The sequence below is a fragment of the Spinacia oleracea genome, chromosome 4 (genome assembly GCF_020520425.1).
Source record: "Spinacia oleracea cultivar Varoflay chromosome 4, BTI_SOV_V1, whole genome shotgun sequence".
NCBI classification, from domain to species: Eukaryota; Viridiplantae; Streptophyta; class Magnoliopsida; order Caryophyllales; family Amaranthaceae; genus Spinacia; species Spinacia oleracea.
Genome location: NC_079490.1, coordinates 160,847,028 through 160,869,306, shown reverse-complemented (window position 1 = coordinate 160,869,306; position 22,279 = coordinate 160,847,028). Strand labels below are relative to the sequence as shown.

General features: G+C 38.5%; 1 protein-coding gene across 1 annotated transcript; it reads left to right on the top strand.

Moving 5' to 3' along the window:
- The first annotated feature begins 21,585 nt into the window (after window positions 1-21,585).
- On the top strand, window positions 21,586-22,256 carry LOC130471891 (uncharacterized). Its single transcript, XM_056842234.1, has 3 exons — window positions 21,586-21,756; window positions 21,858-21,956; window positions 22,058-22,256. The coding sequence occupies exons 1-3, from the start codon at window positions 21,640-21,642 to the stop codon at window positions 22,154-22,156; spliced, it is 315 nt and encodes a 104-aa protein (XP_056698212.1). The 5' UTR covers window positions 21,586-21,639; the 3' UTR covers window positions 22,157-22,256.
- The last annotated feature ends 23 nt before the right edge of the window (window positions 22,257-22,279 follow it).

Sequence of the window (22,279 nt, the reverse complement as noted above, 5' to 3'; positions counted from 1 at the left end):
GTTGATGCAACAATTGCTGCCGGTTGCAATTCGAGGGATATTTCCGCCACAAGTGAGGTATACCATTACAAGATTGTGTTTCTTTTTCAACATAATTTGTAGCAAGGTGATCAATCCAACAATACTGGATAATTTGCAGGCCGATGTACTTGAGACCATGTGTCGGTTTGAAAAGTATTTTCCGCCATCATTCTTTGACATGATGCCTCATTTGATTATTCATCTTGTTCGTGAAATTAAGCTTTGTGGGCCAGTTTGTATGAGGTACATGTATCCCTTTGAACGGGAAATGGGTACCTTGAAAGATAGAGTGATGAATCCGGCCAAACCTGAAGCTAGTATTGTCCAACGAACCGTCGCGGAGGAAGTTGCTGCATGGGTTTCTCAATATATGGCACGTTTGAAAGAAGTCGGAGTACCAAAGTTTAGACATGATGGGAGACTTGGGGGTCAAGGTACAATTGGCAGGAAAAAGGATATCAATCGGTTCTGAAATGATGTGTAAGGTTGAGCTGTTTGTGGTGCAAAGTCTTAGTGAAGTCCATCCATACGTGGCTGAGCACATGAACTTTCTTAGAGAGCAATATCCTTCAAAAAATGGTCCTCAACTGATAAAAGAGCATAATCGTTCATTCCTCACATGGTTCAAGCGTCGAGTGATGGATCAATTTTCCGACACGCCTAATGAGGTATCTGACATGGTGAGATGGTTGGCATATGGTCCTAAATGTCAAGTCATATCTTATGAGGGGTACAACATCAATGGCTATTATTTTTACACGAAGCGACAAGATGACAAAACGACGATGCAAAATAGTGGTGTTACGGCAATATGTTTGTCTTCGGAGTATGCTAGTGTAAAAGATAGAACACTTGTAGATAAGACGAACTCTTACTATGGAGTCATTGAATAAATATTAGAGTTGGAATATAGGTATTTTAAGATTCCTCTATTCCGGTGCAAGTGGGTTGATATTAGTCGCGGTGTCGAAAAGGATGAACATGGGTACCTGACACTTGTAAAATTTAGTCGAGTTGGGCATCTTGCAGATCCTTTCATATTAGCATCACAGGCAAAACAAATCTTTTACATGGTTGACCCTGCCGATCGTAGTTGGTCAATTGTTCTGGAAGGCAAAAGAAGAATACTTGGCGTTGAGGATGTAGATGATGAAGAAGAGTATGATGAGCAGTTTAATGAGATTCCACCTTCCTCCTGGCATATCCCTCAAATGATTGACGATGTTGACATGAGTTATAAGCGCCGAGATCATGATGAAGGATTTTATGTTGAAAAAGAGAAATAGTGAGATAGGTACTATTTTGGCAACTATTTTTTTCACCAAGTTAATTTGTAGATTAGTTAAAAGTTGGGTTCGAAAACGTCATTTTTGCCTAAATATGTACTATAACGACCCAATTAGCCTTAAATGTGGAATAATAGATTAGTACGAGTCTTAGAAAGTTATAACTATGCATATGTGTGAGGGGGTCGAAAAAGCACGAGGCTAATGCGTGACCTCGTCCTCGTGGGCGTGACGTTTCTTTTTGTCAAATCAAGTGTAATTGGATTTCCTGTGAGTTTACACCCAATTGACTAGTAATATAGGAGTCGCCATTCAGTTTTTAACGACAATGAGAAAAAACTGACAAAACCCGGTTATCGTGACATAAAGGGAGTGCAATTATGTTTGACCACGACGGCCATAGGTTCCCTTGTGATCCATGGTGTGGGGATCTCTCAACGAACACCCGCAAGGTAGAGATTGAGGGTTCTGGGGACTGTAACTACCGATAGGAGTACTCGCTCTTCCATAACTCCAGAGGCAGGATATCCTTACTAGCTCAGCATAAATAATTGAAGGGATATGCGTTAATTATTAAACTAATCTGAATTGATTTTAATAATATGCAACACATAATACTAGATCGATCGTGATTATCTTGTTTAGATTGATTTAAGGGACCTAGCATGATAGTTCAATTTCCCAAGATATTATCTTTATTAGGCGTGATAGAACAATCAGATTTAATAGTTTAACAGTTTTATAAAAGGGCGAGGAAAGCGATTAAATCATGCGAAGGGACACATTACGACGCACCCTTGAGAGGTGCGTCACGGTTCTCAGAAAACTAACCACTTTGGCTTTTTTATTTCTCCTTTTATTTAAAGAATTTTTCATGAAATACCCTTGAGTTTTTGCAAAATTCACCAAATGCCCCTCGACTTTCAGAAATTCACCAAATGCCCTCCACTTTTTAACAAATACACAAGATACCCTTAATGAGCATTTTCTGTCAATTCTGTTAGATTACCGTCAACTTTACCCCTAATTAACTCTATTATTCCTAACTTATCTAATTATCCTAATTAAATTAAAAATAGAAAATAAAAAATCCCTTGTGTTTTTCTCTCTCTACCGTTCATTCTCTTTCCCAAATGGAAACCATGGCAGCCATGGCAGTCACCACCATGGTCATCCCCTTTCTCTCTCCTCATCCCCTTCACTACCCCTATTCCTATTCCTCTCCCCTTCACCAACCTATGAAAATAAACAGACCCAATTCGCAGCGCCTTATATACGGGATTTGATCTGGTGCATCACAACTCCATCAAACAAGGTCTTCATCCCTCTGATTGTATCATCACCATCGTTAATCGTGAATTTCCATATGTTGTTGTTTTCATGGTTGTTGCTTATAAGTTTGCGGTGGTGAATATGTTGCCAGAAACTGTAACAGTGATACTAAAATTGGAGGTGGGGCTGCATTGAAGACCCGCTTGCCGCGGCTGTTACGGCTGTGCTCCGATCGATTTTCGTCTTCCCCTGCTTTTTCCGCCGATGCACCTCCTCTCCTCCTCAATTTTTCGGCACCGCCGCAGCAGGTTGGTTGTCGGTATGAGTTGTTGTTGCTTCAATCACCTCTTCATTAATTTCAAGAAATCAAAATCAATTATTGTGAAGGTATATCTTGGAAGATTAATTTGGAGATGAAATTCTCGAATGTCTTTGGAATTGATGAGAGGGATTTTGTCAGTGTTATTGAAAGGGACTAAGGGTAAATTAATTAGTTGAAGTAACCCAATTGCACTCCTCCTCTCCAATTGTATTTATGGTTGATTTAATTTCCAGAATTTTAGTTCTCTCTCCATATGTTCCCTGAACTTGTGAGGGTTTGTTTGATTTTTTTTTCCCCAAAATTTGTAAGGGAAAGAGGAGAGGAAGCTCAGGAAATCAGAGAAGTTGCAGAGGCAGGCACATGCGAGGTAGGAGACGACAGCAGACATATCGATGGTGTGGCAGGGATTAGACATCCATGGAAGAAGGAGAAATGGAAGATCCATGGAAGAAAGAGAAAGGGAAGATAAAAGGGGCGAGGAGGAAGGTTAGTGGTGGGTTGGCAGTTGATTTTTTTTAATAGTAAATTAGATTAATTAGGAGTTAATTAGTTTAGTTAAGAAAAAAGTTAACGGAAAAGTTAACGGAGCTGACGGAAAATCTTCATTAATGGCATATTGTGAATTAAGTTTATGAATAAGGGTATCTTGTGCATTTGTTAAAAAGTGGAGGGCATTTGGTGAATTTCTGAAAGTCGAGGGGCATTTGGTGAATTTTGCAAAAATTCAGGGGTATTTCATGAAAAATCCGTAAATTTAACGAATATCAAGTTTCCGGGCTTAATTCTTCGGCTACAAGGGACAGGATACGTTCTGCTCGATTTTTGGATCGATTGCGACAGAACGCGGGATCAATTTCGCAGCGTGAGGCTTAGGCTTAGGCTTAGGGGTTAGAGTCAATACTCAGAATATGAATTGTGTGTTGTGTCACGTCGAATTTGGGGCTGTATTTATAGGGAAGAGTTCGTGGAAAGATAGAATTTTAGAGCTATAATCCAAGAAGAATTAGGAGAGAATACGTACTCAGGTATTTTCAGCGCCCAGGGCTGGGCGCCGAAGATTTCGGCGCCCATAGCCAGGCGTTGAAAATAGGGTCTGGGCCGTATTTCCTTGTCAGATTTGGACTCGTGGAATACGGAGTCTTTGAGACTTATCCGAGTCTTTTAGTGCGTATTAACTTTAGGACGGAATGCGTCTGGGCCCGTTACGAACTCTAGGTTCGTTAGGATTTTAATTAATACGTAACTCTTATTTTCTAGCTATACTAGGAACAGGATTCCTCTTGCAAATTCTATCTCTTTTAGGATTTATGTTGGAGTGCAACACCTAATTCTGACAGGTTTCTATCTTTTATGTCTTGCCACTTTTAACAACTACCTATTATGGCAGTTACTATTTTTAGCAGGTTTCTATAAATAGCAGGTTTGGGTGAAATGAAAAGGGTGATCGAGATTCGTTATTTTATAGGAGATGCGTTGCCAAGTGGAGATTTATGTTCTCATCATCGAACCTTCCCTTTCGGGAATGGGGACAAAAGTAGGTGTCTACAGTTAGCCCCCACTTTGACTGAGTCTCGGGATGAGACGATGGTCAAAGTACTAGACGGAGTGCGTCACACAAGCCATGGTGTATATGACCTGTTTTGCGAGGGTCTCACGAGCCCCCGAGTGATAACATTTGACTTAAGGGTCATCACTTGAAGTGTCGACATATCCCTCACGTGTCATTGGGATTTGTCAACGGATAGTATAGAAACTCCCTCACTTTGTCATTGGAAGTATCTAAAGATGCGTAGAAACTCCCTCACTTTGTCATTGGAAGTAGCTACAGATGTTTTCGAAATCAAAGCTATAAAGTGTAATTGGGCCTGGCCAAGCCCAATCACGAGGTAAAAATGTTTTTAAAGATTCTCATTTTCAGGGTTAACTAAACGAGAAAACCCCCTTGTTTTTATAGGACGTAAAACGAAGGAAAATCCAGCACATCGCTCTTTTTTGGAAAAAAAACGGAAAACCAATCCTTTAATTTTTGGAAAAGTGAAAACCAGAAAAAGTTATCGTTGCAGCGACTAAGGACCTGCGCGGTTAGTGGCGCAGACCCCGCGGGCTAAAGATGGCGAGCCTGTCCGCTAAGGGTGGACGCCCCGTCCGAAAGAAGTGGACGAATCTGTTTTGAAGTTTGTTTGCCTTTTTTTGAAAATAAGGACCTACGCGGTTTGTGACGTAGACCCCGCCGGCTAAAGATGGCGAGCCTGTCCGCTAAGGGTGGACACCCCGTCGGATAGAAGTGGACGAATCTGTTTTGAAGTTTTGAAAATAAGGATCTACGCGGTTAGTGACGTAGACCCCGCCGGCTGAAGATGGCGAGCCTGTTTTTTGCTTTGTTTTGAAGATTCTATTTTCTTTTCATTTTCGAAGACTGAGGACCTGCGCGGTTAGTGACGCAGACCCCGCCTGCTGGAGGTGGGCGAGCCCTGTCCGCTAAGGGTGTACGTCCCTGAATTCGTTTTTTTGATTTGGAACTCGCGTGGTTCGTGGCGCGATCTTGCCCGATTGAGGTGGGCAAGTCCCTATTTCTTTTGTTCATCGTGTTTCTTTTGAGAATTTCTTTTTGTTCATTCTTGTAAGAGCGAATTCTTTCGAGGGATGCTCGGATTTAGTTGCAACCTGAATGTGGGTTGACAACGTGCTTAGACGGACCATTGTCTTGTGGTCATCATCTTTCCATGGTTTTGAGCTAGTCTTTACGGCTCAATTTTGCCACTATCTGGGTCCTTGATTAGGGGACTATGTATAAGTATCAACGGCGACCTTTGTCTTGAGGTCGTAAACCGGTTTTATTTTTTGAGACATCCGAACACGGGACTTCATACAGCGTAGTCTGGAAATATTGTTTTAACTTTGCATAATATATATTTTCTTTCGAGCCCCCAAGCACTCGTGCTTGACGGTCATTTCTTGTCAAAGAGGTTCCTTGGGGATACGCATTTTGTAATGTCCTTGATCGTGTTTGGGATTGTGCTCGTAAGTGCGAGCGATCTTTGTAGTGGTGTGCTACTTTTAACAAAGTCGTGAGGTGCTTTCAGTAAAGAAATCGGTAATTTTCGAGTCGAATGGATACGGCAGGGCCCTATAGAAGTCAGGGGCCTTTTTGGGTCTGGGATCATTTTCGGCGCCCAAGCCTGGGCGTTAAAGATTTAGGCGCCCAGCGCTGGGCGCTGAAAATGATTTCTGGCGAGGTTTCTTGATGACACAGTTGGCCTCTTGTTCATTCGTTTATTTCACTTGGAAGTTCTATGTATTCTCTTCTCTTTTGTTTTTCTTTATTTTTGGAACGTCGAATTTTATTAGAGATCACAATGAGTTGAGTGATCGTGATGATTTCTCAAAAAGCCGCAGCCGATTGGTGGACTACGGTGTTTGTCGCTTTGGGGCGATTATTTAAAGGAACTGTCGCTCTTAAGGCGTTCAGTATTGCAATAGTTGGGCGAGTCTACATGGCCCGAGGAACATGCCTTGAGGCGTAAGACTTTGATCGCTCTTGTTGCTATTTTGAATGTATATTTTTTTTTGAACGTGTTCGTGAATGTTCGATACTTATAATGCATGTGCGAACGAGCGTTCATAGAATGGCCGTCGCGTGCGGTCCATTAATCAGTTCGCTTGAATCATTTTTTTTGAGCAATGACTGATGTTGAATAGTTTGCTTAAAAGCTTGATAGGGTTTAGGCCCATTCATGAAGTGGGCTCAAGCATCGTGCCCTTTCGATCGTTCAAACATTTGCTTTGAGATTTTTTATTTTTCTATGGTCGTTTCGTAGCTTGGAGCCCCCAAGTATGCATGTTGGGATGCTTCCTTTTGGCGTACGATTTTTGTAGGTTTTTTCGAGAAAGATGCTTTGGGGTTCCGCTCGTGTAGGTGCGAGCTATCCCTTCCTTGGTACACTACTACAAATCCCGTCATTTAGAGACGCTTTTTAAGCCTGTTTTCGACGCCTAAAAGCGTCGAGAATTCTGGCCTCGACGCCTTTCAAAAGCGTCGTCAAAATATTAGTCGAGAATTTCTCGACGCTTATAGGCGTCCTTAAGGTCGACGCTTTTCTCCGACTAGGTGTTTATTCAGGCGTCGAAAATTGCGACGCTTTAGGGCGTCGAGAAATGTATACATCGGCGTCGATAACATCTACTTATCACGCCATACTTAGCAACATCTTAATTAACTTCTAGACGCTTTTGGTAGTCGGCTAAGAGAATTATGGCAGAAATTTTAAATCTATATATAAATGAGCACTATATCACGACATCAAAAAGAATTCAAATTTATTTGTATAAGCTTTTTTTCCCACCTATATACGTACATGCACAAGAATAAATTTATAATTATAAAATTAAAGCAACAAGATCAATAATAGAACCTGAATTTTGAATAATTGGTCTTCAATAAAATTAGCTTAACTATAAAAATTTAGATATAGCTAGTTAATATCTATAGTACATACATGTTACTAGCCAAAATCCATAGTACATAAATGTCACTAACCAAAATCCTAACCAAAACATCGTCAGATATAGAAATCATATCTACTAAACCAAAGAACTAAAGCCTAGAAAAACTAGGATCTAACTATATATATTATGATAGTAGCTTAGAAGCTAAGTGTCCTTGCCTTCATTCTCGTCTTGCACCTTATCAAGTTGGACGACCTTCAAAGAAAAATAAAAAATGTAATAAGTACACTATATATATTTGCTATGAAAGTAATCAAGCTAGTCATTGTGATCACTATATATATATATAGCAATGCATTAAAAAAATAAGATAACTAAATTCTGTACAAGGTGGGAATGAGTCGGTTATCTAGTATTTGCATGAAGCTATCTGGTAAGCAGTACTAACCATTGTACACTAAATACTACAGTACAATACTAAATACACAAGTTCAAGTCACCGATTATTACTCCTTTGGACAATGTAAGAACTTCAAAACTAAGAGTGCAAATAAAGAATACAACAAAGCTCTTATTTCATTAACTGGAGTACAAATTAAACAAAATGCAGAACTTCCAGCTATAACTTGAGTATTGAGTGTGATCACAACTTCGGTGTGAAATCTGTTTGGAAAGTTCTACTAAACTTCCAGCCTTCGTTAGTATAGAAAAAGTGAACCTATCAAGAGTTGAAGACACATTCTGCCACCCTCGTACATTGGTTGTTGGAGAAACTCACTAGATTACCACTAACATTCATGAATAACAGAAAAATTCTAAAATTCTACAGACATTGAAGCTGCCTCCACAACTCACCTAACATAACATAAACCAGTTATTGTAACTAGTTTACGGGACTCCAAAGAAAGTGTAAATGCATTCTTTCTCTGGAATGTGTTAGTAATTGATCTTGGCTGCCTAAGGCAACTACTAACCTGTAGGGAAAATCTTTTAGGCTTTAAATAAAAAAGGCAATTGTCTTATCATTAGACGAGTGCATGCATTATTATAATAAGGGGTTCTGAATGGTGATATATAGGAAATTAGGACTTGCTAGAAAGTAACAACAGCCTGAAGACACAAAGCAAGAAACTTTATTTAAAGTGGCTACCTCGGCATCAGAAACTATCCTTTGTTCTCATCCCTTGTTCCATATTTGACCTGACTACATAAAAGAAATTGACAGGTTTCTCTTTCTTAAGCAGTAATTCTTCTAACACAAATAACAAAGCTATGACACAGTGAGGCAGTAGCTAATCTATTCTTGCTGTCCTATATTCCTGTAGTCCTGTGAGGGGCTATGACTCCATCCCAGACAGTTCCTATCATTCGTTCATGATTGTGAGTTTCACTGGCACTTTAAGCTCATAGCTTTTGGAGCATCATGAGCATGAATTCACTTCATATCATATTGAAGCTATGCAAAACGGTTTGCATGAATGATTAAAAATAACACAATTCAGAGAAGGCCTTGTTTTAGAATAACCTACTAAATACAACAAGAAGCAAATAGTGAAACCAGAACACTGAAACAAAACCAGCATAGAATGGGTTTGGAAATGGTCTCAAAATATTAGATTGCTTTGTTTTCAGAGGTTAATCAAGTACAATCAGTAATAGGACCCAACAAAAATGATCAGGAATAACAAAGAAACAACTATAAAATTCTCAACGGAATGATTTTTCACCCAGCGCTTACACCCAGGCGTTGAGCTAACCGCGCCTAGAAACAATGCGTTTTGTAGTAGTGCATGTGTAGGACAAAGTGACAAACTCACATCATTTTAACACCAAGAAGTTCACGTAAAAAATAAGAACACCAAGATTCTAGAGTGCATAGAAAATATTTACACAAGGACTGTATAACCTTGTCTCACTATTCTGAACTTTTTGTGCAATATGGTGGAGAACTTTAGGGAGACAAGTCACCAAGATATCACATATTCACATGAACCTCAACCTCAATTGTTCTGTATTTCTCTCTTGTTCATCGATTTTTTTTGACACCCTAGGTAATTAGCTTTACAAGGGACCACTCTAAACCCATTCTGGATTTTGGTTTGTAAAAGTATTACCATGCTCCACTAAAACATAGAACAAATAACCTTATAAGCTCTTGGTTCCATTATAACACGAACAAATAACCTTATAAGCTTAGAACACCAAAACTGCTAAGCCCTTATAGAGAGATATATAGAACGAAGTTTATAGACTTTCCTCACGGCAAAGCAAAGCAAATGTATAATAAAAAGAAAAAATGCAAAGAATACCGTAATCTGGAAGATGACAAATTTCCGAGAAGTTAACATATCGGTTATTGCAGTTTTTTATTACATAGTGACCAATTCTCATTTTAGGTTGCTAGCTTATCCTCAGGAAGAAAAGTGAGTTATTTATTTAAGAAAAAGAAAAACAAACTTCAATCCAATATAAATTTGTATAACAATGATTTACTATTACTACTACTGGAATCTTCTTTAACCCCTTTTGATTCTAGTATAACATTCAACTAGACAGTTAACGATAAAAAGGCCAAATATAAATCTGAAGGCCTAGATAAATTACCAATACCAATCTAGATAGTTAATGATAATAAGGCCTACATAAATTAGCTACTCAAAATTTACAAAAAGAGTGCAACTTTGTGAGATTTATATAACTCAGGTATGGTGTTTTATTGCATGGAATAGACTATCTCTTCCCATACATTGTTTCATAGAATGGCTGAGTAGTTCAAACAGACTACAAAAACTCCTATGGTAATGTTTGTTTACTGATGGCCTAATGATTTAAGAAGTTTGACAGAAATATGGACTAGTAACAGGCTAACACGAAGTAGTAAGAAAATCACCTTTCCGGCAGCACCAGACACACAGAGACAAATACCTATATCCTTATGAGAAGATCCAACCTCATAGAAACCAGTATATTGATCACCTACTAAAATAATAGGGACATGGATTGCAACATTATTAGCCTTTAAGGGAAATATGGTTATCGATCGAACTAGAAGAGGCAAAGTTGCTTAGTAGTAATCTGTTTTATAACCAATGAAGTATTAGCAATAGTTGATGACAAGGATACTTCATATTATTATGTATTTTCGGATATTAGGCTTATAAGATAATACCTGCATTTTTAACAAAACAGAAACTAAAGAGACAAGAGGAAGAGATAATGTACCTAATTGCCACACAATAGCAAATCTCGCCAAAAAAGTCTCAAATGTTGCCAAGTACTGGTCATTCACACGCATTTTCACACACTAATGAAATATATGCAATTCTAAAAACTCAAAAGTACCGTCTAAAAGAGGGCATGAAGCTCAATACCCTTGATACGATGGTTAAAGCATATATCTCCAACTATACCTGAAATTTGCAAAATGAAAATGACAAATGACAGGTCTGCCTGTATCTATCAACAATAAGCACGTAAACATGACCACTTGAATCCTATATAAAGGGCTTAAGAGATAGGATTGAGAAAGACAGACATGTAATTATTCAAGCGGGAATATGAAATTTAGCTAACTAGTAAAACAAAGAATGTGATCCCAGAAAAAAATGAAGGATCAAGCCACAAAAGATTTTGTAGCATAACATGTAAAACCCAAACGAAAAATATTAAAATTCAAGTATACAATGAAAATACTCCATGTAACATCTGCATTTGATATTTTTATGTACTCAAAAGTCAAAATGATCCCTGAGAAGTATATTTTTATGACCTAACTTATTTCATAACTTCACAACCACACATGTATGCTAAAATACATGAAAATTCATCATTAAGTTTGTATCCAACAAAAATAGTCAAAAAATCTAAGAGAAAGGATGCCATCAATTCCCATGATATCCTTAAACTGGATTCACTACATTAGATATTACACCGAAAACCTAAATCAGATGTCCAATGCTCCAATTATCTAACGAATTAAATATGGACATTCGACCAAAAACAAAATAAAATTCCATTATGAAAACCCTGAATCAAAATCTAAGTTATAGACCAAAAATTCCCAATTGACATATAGTTAGGGGTGTTCAAAATCTAAAACTCAATTAAAAGTGGATGCCAAACCGGTAGCGAAGTAAAGAGAATTGACAAAGTATAGAAGATTTATCATTTCAGCAATTGACACAAGAGAGAATATAGAAACTAACGCATAAAACCAAAGAATTCTGAACTTGAGAGAAATTTCATACCTTAAAATCGAGATGGAATTTTCGGCAAAGAATTTTGTTTTGTTAGATCGATCTGGAACAAAAATTCATTAACTAGAACAAGATATGGAACAAAAAATTTAACTTGAGGAAAAAACCTAATATATTCAACAAATTCAGAACATGGGAGACAATTAATACCTCAAAGTGTTTGAATTTTGTTTACAGCTTGTTGTAATTCTTATAATTGCAGCAATTCTTCGAGCGCGGAGTAGATCGAGAACTTTTGAGGCTGAGGAGGGAGAGAGTTGTTGGGGGTTAGGGTTGAGAGAAGAGTAGAAGATGATTAAGAGAGAGAAAGAGGCGTGGGGCGGGTTTCTTTTCCTTGGCCACGTGCAGAGCAGGTGGTATTTGGCTGAATTGTCGACGCCAAAAGTAGACGACAATTAGGTGGACATCAAACGACGTCAAGAAAACACGGATAGAGTAATCTTTGCCTAACGCTATATGGTAGGTGTCGAGGCATAGGCGTCTAGATAGCACTCATTTTGTAGTAGTGGTAGGTAATGTTTTGCTACCTTTAATCCTTAATGTAGAAGTCGTGTGGCTTGCATTTTGAATTTGGGCGATAAGTAGTCTTTGCCTCTTTTACACATGCTCTTGGTCGTGCCCGCATTAGTGCCATATGCCTTACTCTTTTTTTTTTAGACTTGTACCGTGGGATGGTTGAACTTATGGTGCGACGTAGGCTTGTGTGGCCTAACGGCGTGTCTTAGAACATTCCTCCAGGTGTTGGGATATTACTATTATTTTTTGCATTGGAGTATTTCATCACGCCTCGTTCAGGTGCTCGAACAAGTGTAGCACCTTCTGCGTGGGCTTGCACGGCTTATTACTTCGTTCGATGCGAGGATTCATAGATGTTTCTTTCTTGTTTTATATCTGGGCAAAATTTGGCAAGCAGAGAGATTCAGCGTCCAGGCTGGGGCGTTAAAGATATCGGCGCCCAGCTCTGGGCGTTGAAAATTATTTCTGGGCAGAATTTGACAGTTTTTTTTTATCCTTGATTTTTCTTTTGCTTTTGCTTTGGAACGACGTAGACTGTGTAACGGGCGCTTATAGGGCGAGCGTTATGTGCAGTAGTTTGATCGGAGTTTTGGTGACTCGCGATTTTCAGTTACCCTTGTTAGTGGGGTGACTTTATATATTCTAAGTAGTGCTTAGAATTTGAGAGGGGTTGTAGCCATTCTAAGGTTCGTTTTACACGATCAAACCTTAGGATTGTGCCCCTGTGACGTGCGTATAGCATTAGCGTCGAGAATTTGCGATAAAATCGTCATTTTGAGCATTTTTAGAGTGTTTTTCCCAAGCCCCCAATTGTAACTACGGGATTGGCCTGGTGCTATAATGCTTGGCATACGTTTTTATGCATTCATGGTGACATGGATCATGAATAGTTTGAACCAGACTCGTTTAGTGCGAGGTACGTTCGAGTAGTGATTTGCTACTTTTCTTGTAAATGTCATATTGTGCGACATTGCCATGGTCAAGGTAGCCATATGTTGAAGTGTGCCTTGACCAAAAGCTAGGTGCCTTTCTTTACCCATAATCATATTTAGAAATCTTTTTGACTCACTTGCAACATCGAGATAAATGCATACTTAGATTAAACCAACGACACTTTATTATGTTTGAAGAAGTCTTTGAAAATTATTTGAAATCCGAGTCCTACTGTGTACAATCCGAGGTGTCCTAAGTAGGTTGACTTATAGAAGGGTCCGTACAGGATTACATGAGTGAATCAAATTACTGTTACGATTTTTGGAATGCTGTCTAAGGATTTGCTGGAAGCCAGGGTGCAGGCGTCAAGATATACTTGTGCCCGTTTGGCATATACTTTAGGCTTTTAGGGCCATCTTTTCCAGAATTGCGGGAATATAAACCGTTTTCAAATTGACTTGGATTTACTTGGTGTATGTCTGCACAAAAGGTCAAGGTATACTTAGTTCTTTCCCTAGCTCTTTCACTTCAATTTTTTAGCCCCCAGTTGCTGTTATGTCTTCTCATTAATGATGCTTTCTGATTTCGATTTTAGATGCCCGTGTCATATGTCTGAGTAGGGTGAGCCTTGGTTAAGCGCGAAGTCCTATTGAAAATGTCTGATTTTTTTTTCAAAGGGGATTCGCAAGCATTTGAATGAACGGGTGCCCTGAGTTCGAAGGAACGATGGGGCGACGCCGTAGAACAATCCTCTTTATTGCAAGCTTACTGCCTTTACTACTTGTTGGCGATTATGACTGTGTCTAGTGGTGAGAGAAGGTCTTTAAGTGAGTTACTTTGCTTTAGGGAGGGTCAAGTCGAGTACTTTAGAGGTCATGGACGCTCGCGCTAGCCCCCATTCAACTGAGGCGAATCGATCTCTTGAGTATTGGCTAAGTGCCTAGGAGTGTGAGTGCTCCTTCTGGCAAGGGTACGTGCCCTTACTATTTTTCGATGTGTGCTCATTTTGGCATCTTGATGACTTGGATTATTCCTTTGACTTAAATTTTTCTTTCGACTTGGATTGCAAGTAATTAAATTTCAATAAGGGACTCTATTTTTTTTTTATTCTTGTTATTCTATAGGCTTTAACATTTTTGCAAATTGGTTGGACCGAATCATGGATTGCCTACGTATCCGCCTTAAATAGCTTTAATTTGGAATCAGGTCTTGCGTAGTTCTTAGCTTAGAAAATGGTTTCTTAGAATGCTAATTTTAAACAAGTACGTTCGAGTGGAATCGTAACGTTTGAAATAGGGTGAAATTTATTTTAATCTGCTGCTTTGCCGTAAGCCGTAAATTCGTTTTATATATTTTTTGAGTACATAATTTTTTGAGTACATGTATTTTTTGGTACGTATATCTGAATACGTGTTGTACCCCTCCAAGTGTTCGTTATTTTTCCGTGTATGTGCGGATAAAATGACGAGCACTTCTGAACAAAATTTTGGCAGGCAGAGAGTGTCAACTCCCAGGTTGGGGCGTCAAAGATTTCGGCGCCCAGATGTGGGCGCTGAAAATGTTTTCTGGGCGGATCTTTTTTTTTGGTGCGCTAAATGCTTCTTTTTCTTTTTAGACGAACTTTTAAAGGCGCTTTGCAAAGTTTGCTTTTTTATTATTTATTATTTTTTGTACTTTTCATTTGTCTTCTTTTTTTTATTCGTGACTCAAGACGGTTTGAAAGATGGGTTGAATGAGATAGGATAATTTGTATAGGTATTGGTCAAGCATGAGGATTATATCTTCTAGGACTCACAATTTGCAGCCTCAAGCTAGTGTCATGAGTTTACATCAACCAAGGCCAATGAGTAGCATGGGGACGGTCTCAAGGGTATATCCAAATAAGTTATATGGTCATTATACTGATGGTGGTGTAAGAGCAGGTTTGGGCTTTGGAAATAAGGGGTATGACGCACGTGTCAATGGCCGTACGTGGTTTGCAGTTGATAACAAGTTCAAGAACAAGAGTCGAGGTAATGGTTTCTTGGGTTATGGCAATGAGAACATGGATGGGTTAAATGAGCTGAACAGGGGCCCCAGAGCGAAGGCGTCTAAGAACATAAGGGTTGGAAAGGGTAGACATCGTAGAATTTTATGTAGTTTTTGTGGCATGATTTGGATTGGTTGACTCAATTCTTTTCCTTCGTTTACTTGGGTAAATGTTGCACTTTGGGAGGTACGGGATAAGTATTCCATGGCTCGCTCTTTTTGCTCTCCCTTTTCTTTTTCTCTTTTTTCTCTTTTTTGCTTGGGATTTCTCCCCCTTTTTATTTGGGCTAAAAGGTAGATGGTTGTGGTCTTTGAGTCACGAGGCGAGACTGGGTGAGCCTCGTTTGATGGGCCTATAGTGGACCTTTAATTTTAGTAGGCCTAGGGTGGACCTTTAATTTTAGTAGGCCTGGGGTGGACCTTTAAATTGTCTTACTTTGCAAGCGTATTTAGTCGTTTCTTAAAATGTGCAAATAGCGTAGATTCAAAATGTTGTTTTTACTTTATTGAAATTTAACGAAAGAATTACATCGAAAATAATTTTTTTTGTTTCTTTTCAGATTCCAGTTTCCGGGATTAAACTGGAAGTTGTGATTTAGACTCGAACTTTCATTAATTTTTCTGATTATAACCCGTGTATGAATACAAGGAGGTGGCCTAGACTCAAAATAATGACGTGGCGTGAGCCTATAATACTTGACCAAGCGACTCTCAGACTTAGGCTAATTGGACCATAACTTTCGTTGGTTGACACCTTAGATTTTAACCCTTGGGTGTTCATTTGTCATGCGCCATTTTGCTTAATGTTGGCAAGGTAGTTGGTTGGGGAGATCGAATTTTCATTTTTGCAAGACTAGAATCATTAGTGCGGCTTCCCTCTTAGTGTGTATTGCTTTATCCCAATGGTAGCTTTACGGCATGCCGACTTGGGTATTTTCATGGTTCGTCATGTTGTATTCATGGAAAATCTTTTAGTCCGTACTTAGGAGTATTTCAAGGAGCGAGTGGCTCGAGAGGACTATGATAGTCGTGACCCAATGTGATCATAAGCCTTAAGGCCATTAATTTTTTCTTTGCCAATGGTACTGACACCTTAGGCTCACTTTGGGGATTGTGCGACTATGGAGAAATGATTTCCAGAATGTGACTGTTTCCATTTTGCAAATATATTCTTTTTATTGATGAGAGAGAGTATTGAGGCCGTAGATTCTTAGCAAGGGATGACAATTACATATGGGTGCTTATTGATTTAAATGTTAGGAAGGGAGACTCAATATGGTTTAACCTTTTAACTTGCAGAACGACACCAAGCATTAGGACCGATTCTATGGATAAGACAACTAAGACTTAGGATTTAGATTGTACTTTGGCATAGCCTAGTCTAGACTCGGATTTATTTTTTATTCGAACATTATTTTTCCTTGAAGACTCTATACATTATTTTTTGAATAGTTTGCCCATGTGACATTCAAGGTCATTTAGTTAGCATGCTCGGTTTTGGTGCCGAACATTGTCGTCATAGGAGGCCTAATGACAACACAAAGAGTTGTTTATTTTATAAGTCGTTCTTAGAATTGAGTGCCTTTTCGTACGCCCTTGCAGCAATTTTCACGAATTTTCTTTTACTGCTACGTTTTTTCTTTATGCGCGGGCACCGAGGCTGCTGTGCCTGGCCAAAAGGCCAGGCAGCAACTTCAGCGCCCAGCGGTGGGCGTGAGAATATTTGGCGCCCAGCCAGGGGCGCTGAAAATGCATCCCTGACTGGTACTCGTATTCTGTTCGCGTATATTTTTTTGTATATGCGACTTAATTTTGCGTGCTTGCCTAATAACGTCTTTTACGCGTTGTGCAGCGTTTGTGGGATTCGTTACGGGCCATCCCGAGCGTCGCTTATTTTTGTGGCGATCGTTCGGGTTTGCGGAACACGTATTTTGGTATAACTCTTTGGCCAATTGGTTTATGAATGTTTGGGCAATTTTTAAGGTCGTTGGTTTTCTAGCATTATTTGTCACACACAATCACATAATTCGCTACACATAACTAACATTACATCATGAGGCAAGATAATAATATGTCATGTAGTTTATGATAGGCTTCTATGGGTAGTATTTGCGCCGGCTTGGTACTGCTTCTATCGCAGATCCAACACATGCCCCGGTCGAGGTAGTGCCTTCAACAGACGAATTTCGCCCAAGAGGCCAATCACGATGTAAGCCAAGGGGGCATGCACCAATGAGAGGGACCTAGTGGGCGAGCGATTGGGTTTGGGACGGGTGTACTACTAGAGAAAAGTGCCGAGTGGACAACATTCGAAGCGTATGCACCCCCCGGTTGGCGATGGGTATCCTTAGTCCCAACTCCCAAGATGAAACATCCAAGGGAGCCAAGATTCGTTATGCGGTTCTGTCCGTTCACATTAATATGGTGATTTTCAGGTCGTCCCAACTTGATGGGGAAATAAACGCGGGGTAGGATCGTTTCACCCTTCGGCTATTTTGATTACCTACGAGCACGAGTATTTCCTTCACTATCCCCAGCGGAGTCGCCACTGTGAGGGGGTCGAAAAAGCACGAGGCTAATGCGTGACCTCGTCCCTCGTGGGCGTGACGTTTCTTTTTGTCAAATCAAGTGTAATTGGATTTCCTGTGAGTTTACACCCAATTGACTAGTAATATAGGAGTCGCCATTCAGTTTTTAACGACAATGAGAAAAACTGACAAAATCCGGTTATCGTGACATAAAGGGAGTGCAATTATGTTTGACCACGACGGCCATAGGTTCCCTTGTAATCCCTGGTGTGGGGATCTCTCAACGTACACCCGCAAGGTAGAGATTGAGGGTTCGGGGGACTGTAACTACCGAGAGGAGTACTCGCTCTTCGATAACTCCAGAGGCAAGATATCCTTACTAGCTCAGCATAAATAATTGAAGGGACATGCGTTAATTATTAAACTAATCTGAATTGATTTTAATAATATGCAACACATAATACTAGATCGATCGTGATTATCTTGTTTAGATTGATTTAAGGGACCTAGCATGATAGTTCAATTTCCCAAGATATTATCTTTATTAGGCGTGATAGAACAATCAAATTTAATAGTTTAACAGTTTTATAAAAGGGAGAGGAAAGCGATTAAATCATGCGAAGGGACACATTACGACGCACCTTTGAGAGGTGCGTCACGGTTCTCAGAAAACTAACCACTCTGGCTTTGCTATTTCTCCTTTTATTTAACGAATCTCAAGTTTCCGGGCTTAATTCTTCGGCTACAAGGGACAGGATATGTTCTGCTCGATTTTTGGATCGATTGCGACAGAACGCGGGATCAATTTCGCAGCGTGAGGCTTAGGCTTAGGCTTAGGGGTTAGAGTCAATACTCAGAATATGAATTGTGTGTTGTGTCACGTCGAATTTGGGGCTGTATTTATAGGGAAGAGTTCGTGGAAAGATAGAATTTTAGAGCTCTAATCCAAAAAGAATTAGGAGAGAATACGTACCCAGGTATTTTCAGCGCCCAGGGCCAAGCGTTGAAAATAGGGTCTGGGCCGTATTTCCTTGTCAGATTTGGACTCGTGGAATACGGAGTCTTTGAGACTTATCCAAGTCTTTTAGTGCGTATTAACTTTAGGACGGAATGCGTCTGGGCCCGTTACGAACTCTAGGTTCGTTAGGATTTTAATTAATACGTAACTCTTATTTTCGAGCTATACTAGGAACAAGATTCCTCTTGCAAATTCTATCTCTTTTAGGATTTATGTTGGAGTGCAACACCTAATTCTGACAGGTTTCTATCTTTTATATCTTGCCACTTTTAACAACTACCTATTATGGCAGTTACTATTTTTAGCAGGTTTCTATAAATAGCAGGTTCGGGTGAAATGAAAAGGGTGATCGAGATTCGTTATTTTATAGGAGATGCGTTGCCAAGTGGAGATTTATGTTCTCATCATCGAACCTTCCCTTTCGGGAATGGGGACAAAAGTAGGTGTCTACAATATGAGACATGTAATAAGATTGAAAACGTTCCTTAAGTTGTTTAGTTAAAAGTTGGGTTCGAAAACGCCATTTTTGCCTAAATATGTACTATAACGACCCAATTAGCCTTAAATGTGGAATAATAGATTAGTACGATTCTTAAAAAGTTATAACTATGCATATGAGACATGTAATAAGATTGAAAACATTCCTTAAGTTGTTTAGTTAAAAGTTGGGTTCGAAAACGTCATTTTTGCCTAAATATGTACTATAACGACCCAATTAGCCTTAAATGTGAAATAATAGATTAGTACGAGTCTTAGAAAGTTATAACTATGCATATGAGACATGTAATAAGTTTGAAAACATTCCTTAAGTTGTTTAGTTAAAAGTTGGGTTCGAAAATGTCATTTTTGCCTAAATATGTACTATAACGACCCAATTAGCCTTAAATGTGGAATAATAGATTAGTACGAGTCTTAGAAAGTTATAAATATGCATATGAGACATGTAATAAGATTGAAAACATTCCTTAAGTTGTTTAATTAAAAGTTGGGTTCGAAAACGTCATTTTTGCCTAAATATGTACTATAACGACCCAATTAGCCTTAAATGTGGAATAATAGATTAGTACGAGTCTTAGAAAGTTATAACTATGCATATGAGACATGTAATAAGATTGAAAACATTCCTTAAGTTGTTTAGTTAAAAGTTGGGTTCGAAAACGTCATTTTTGCCTATATATGTACTATAACGACCCAATTAGCCTTAAATGTGGAATAATAGATTAGTACGAGTCTTAGAAAGTTATAACTATGCATATGAGACATGTAATAAGATTGAAAACATTCCTTAAGTTGTTTAGTTAAAAGTTGGGTTCGAAAACGTCATTTTTGCCTAAATATGTACCATAACGACCCAATTAGCCTTAAATGTGGAATAATAGATTAGTACAAGTCTTAGAAAGTTATAACTATGCATATGGTTTGGGTTTGAATCGAAATAATGACAGCATGCATGATTGAGAGAAGAGTTTTGTGAGATTGGGTGACTGTTTCTAAGTTATGGTCCCTACGTTATGTGCTTTATTCCAATGATTTTCTCTAAAATTTGTTTATAGGACAAAATAGGTAGTCATGCCTTCATTCCTATACATCTGAAATGTTTGGTCAGACATTGCAATATTCTGATGGTGTCTTTTATGGGTTTCTGTTCCAAAATGTTGCAAAACCCTTGGGCGTTTTAGTGCAATTGAGCATGTAAATGCAATATGACAGAATTGGTATCACTATGTCTTTAATTTTGTAATGAATTTACCGTAGGAAAACAATGATTTAAATAAGAGTTTGGAGTTAAATACGCGAATGAAGAGCTGTGCAGATCAATGAGTTCTGGTCAGTTCTGTGCATTGATCTGCACAGCTCAGATCAGAACTGTGCAGATCAATGCACAGAACTGATCGGAAGTGACCAGTTCTGTGCACTGATCTGCACAGTTGTGATCTGAGTTGTGCAGATCAGTGCACAGAACTGATCAGAACTGACCAGTTCTGTGCACTGATTTGCACATAACTGATCTAAGCTGTGCAGATGAGTGCACAGAACTGATCAGAATTGACCAGTTCTGATCTGAGCTGTGCAGATCAGTGCACAGAACTGACCAGTTCTGTGCACTGATCTGCATAGCTCTGACATCATTTTTGCCTAAAAATGACCTAGAACGACCCAATTAGCCTTAAATGTGAAATAATAGATTGTAAAGAGCCTTAGAAAGTTATAACTATGCATATGAGACGTGTAATAAGTTTGAAAACATTCCTTAGGTTCTTTAGTTCAAAGTTGGGTTCGAAAATATCATTTTTGCCTAAAAATGACCTAGAACAACCCAATTAGCCTTAAATGTGAAATAATAGATTGTAAAGAGCCTTAGAAAGTTATAACTATGCATATGAGACGTGTAATAAGTTTGAAAACATTCCTTAGGTTCTTTAGTTCAAAGTTGGGTTCGAAAACATCATTTTTGCCTAAAAATGACCTAGAACGACCCAATTAGCCTTAAATGTGAAATAATAGATTGTAAAGAGCCTTAGAAAGTTATAACTATGCATATGAGACGTGTAATAAGTTTGAAAACATTCCTTAGGTTCTTTAGTTCAAAGTTGGGTTTGAAAACATCATTTTTGCCTAAAAATGACCTAGAACGACCCAATTAGCCTTAAATGTGAAATAATAGATTGTAAAGAGCCTTAGAAAGTTATAACTATGCATATGAGACGTGTGATAAGTTTGAAAACATTCCTTAGGTTCTTTAGTTCAAAGTTGGGTTCGAAAACATCATTTTTGCCTAAAAATGACCTAGAACGACCCAATTAGCCTTAAATGTGAAATAATAGATTGTAAAGAGCCTTAGAAAGTTGTAAATATGCATATGAGACGTGTAATAAGTTTGAAAACATTTCTTAGGTTCTTTAGTTCAAAGTTGGGTTCGAAAACTTCATTTTTGCCTAAATATGACCCCAAGGAAACAAGTAAAGTAGTGATTTATAATTGCACTTACATGTAAAATATTCTTTGCATTTACATGTGTAAACAAAGTATATATAATTGCATATTTTATCGAATGTGTAGTGCTTTTCGGAGTTACAAGAGACTAAGTGGACAATCTAAGGGAACTAAATTAACATGGATTCCAGCACAGGTATAATTAGTTTATTATTTACCTAAGAAGCAAGTTTTTCAAAAGTATAACATACAATGTGATAGAAATTTTACTTGTGTTATTTATTTTAATGCATTTAGTGTGCTCAACAACCGGGATCACTAGATTGTGGCTACTACGTCATGCGTTTTATGTACGACATAATAATGAATCATGGTAATAGTCAAGATCTTACTAAGGTATGTTCTCATAAACTACGTACTTTATATAATAAATTGAAGTACACAAAACTATTATATTGATCGATCGTTGATAAATTGAATTATTTACACTTTTTTAGGATTTTTCAAGAACATTGCCTTATTCACCGGAGGAGATTAATGAGGTGAAAGATTTTTGGGCAGATTACTTCATGAACAATGTCGAATTTTTAGCTTAATTTGTAATATGAACTCGATCTCTAGCTAGCTACCTTTGTTGTAATAATTTTATGTTTGTTGTAACATGTTGGTTGATCTATGACGAATTTAATTGCCTTTTATTGGGAACGTTAATTACGTTG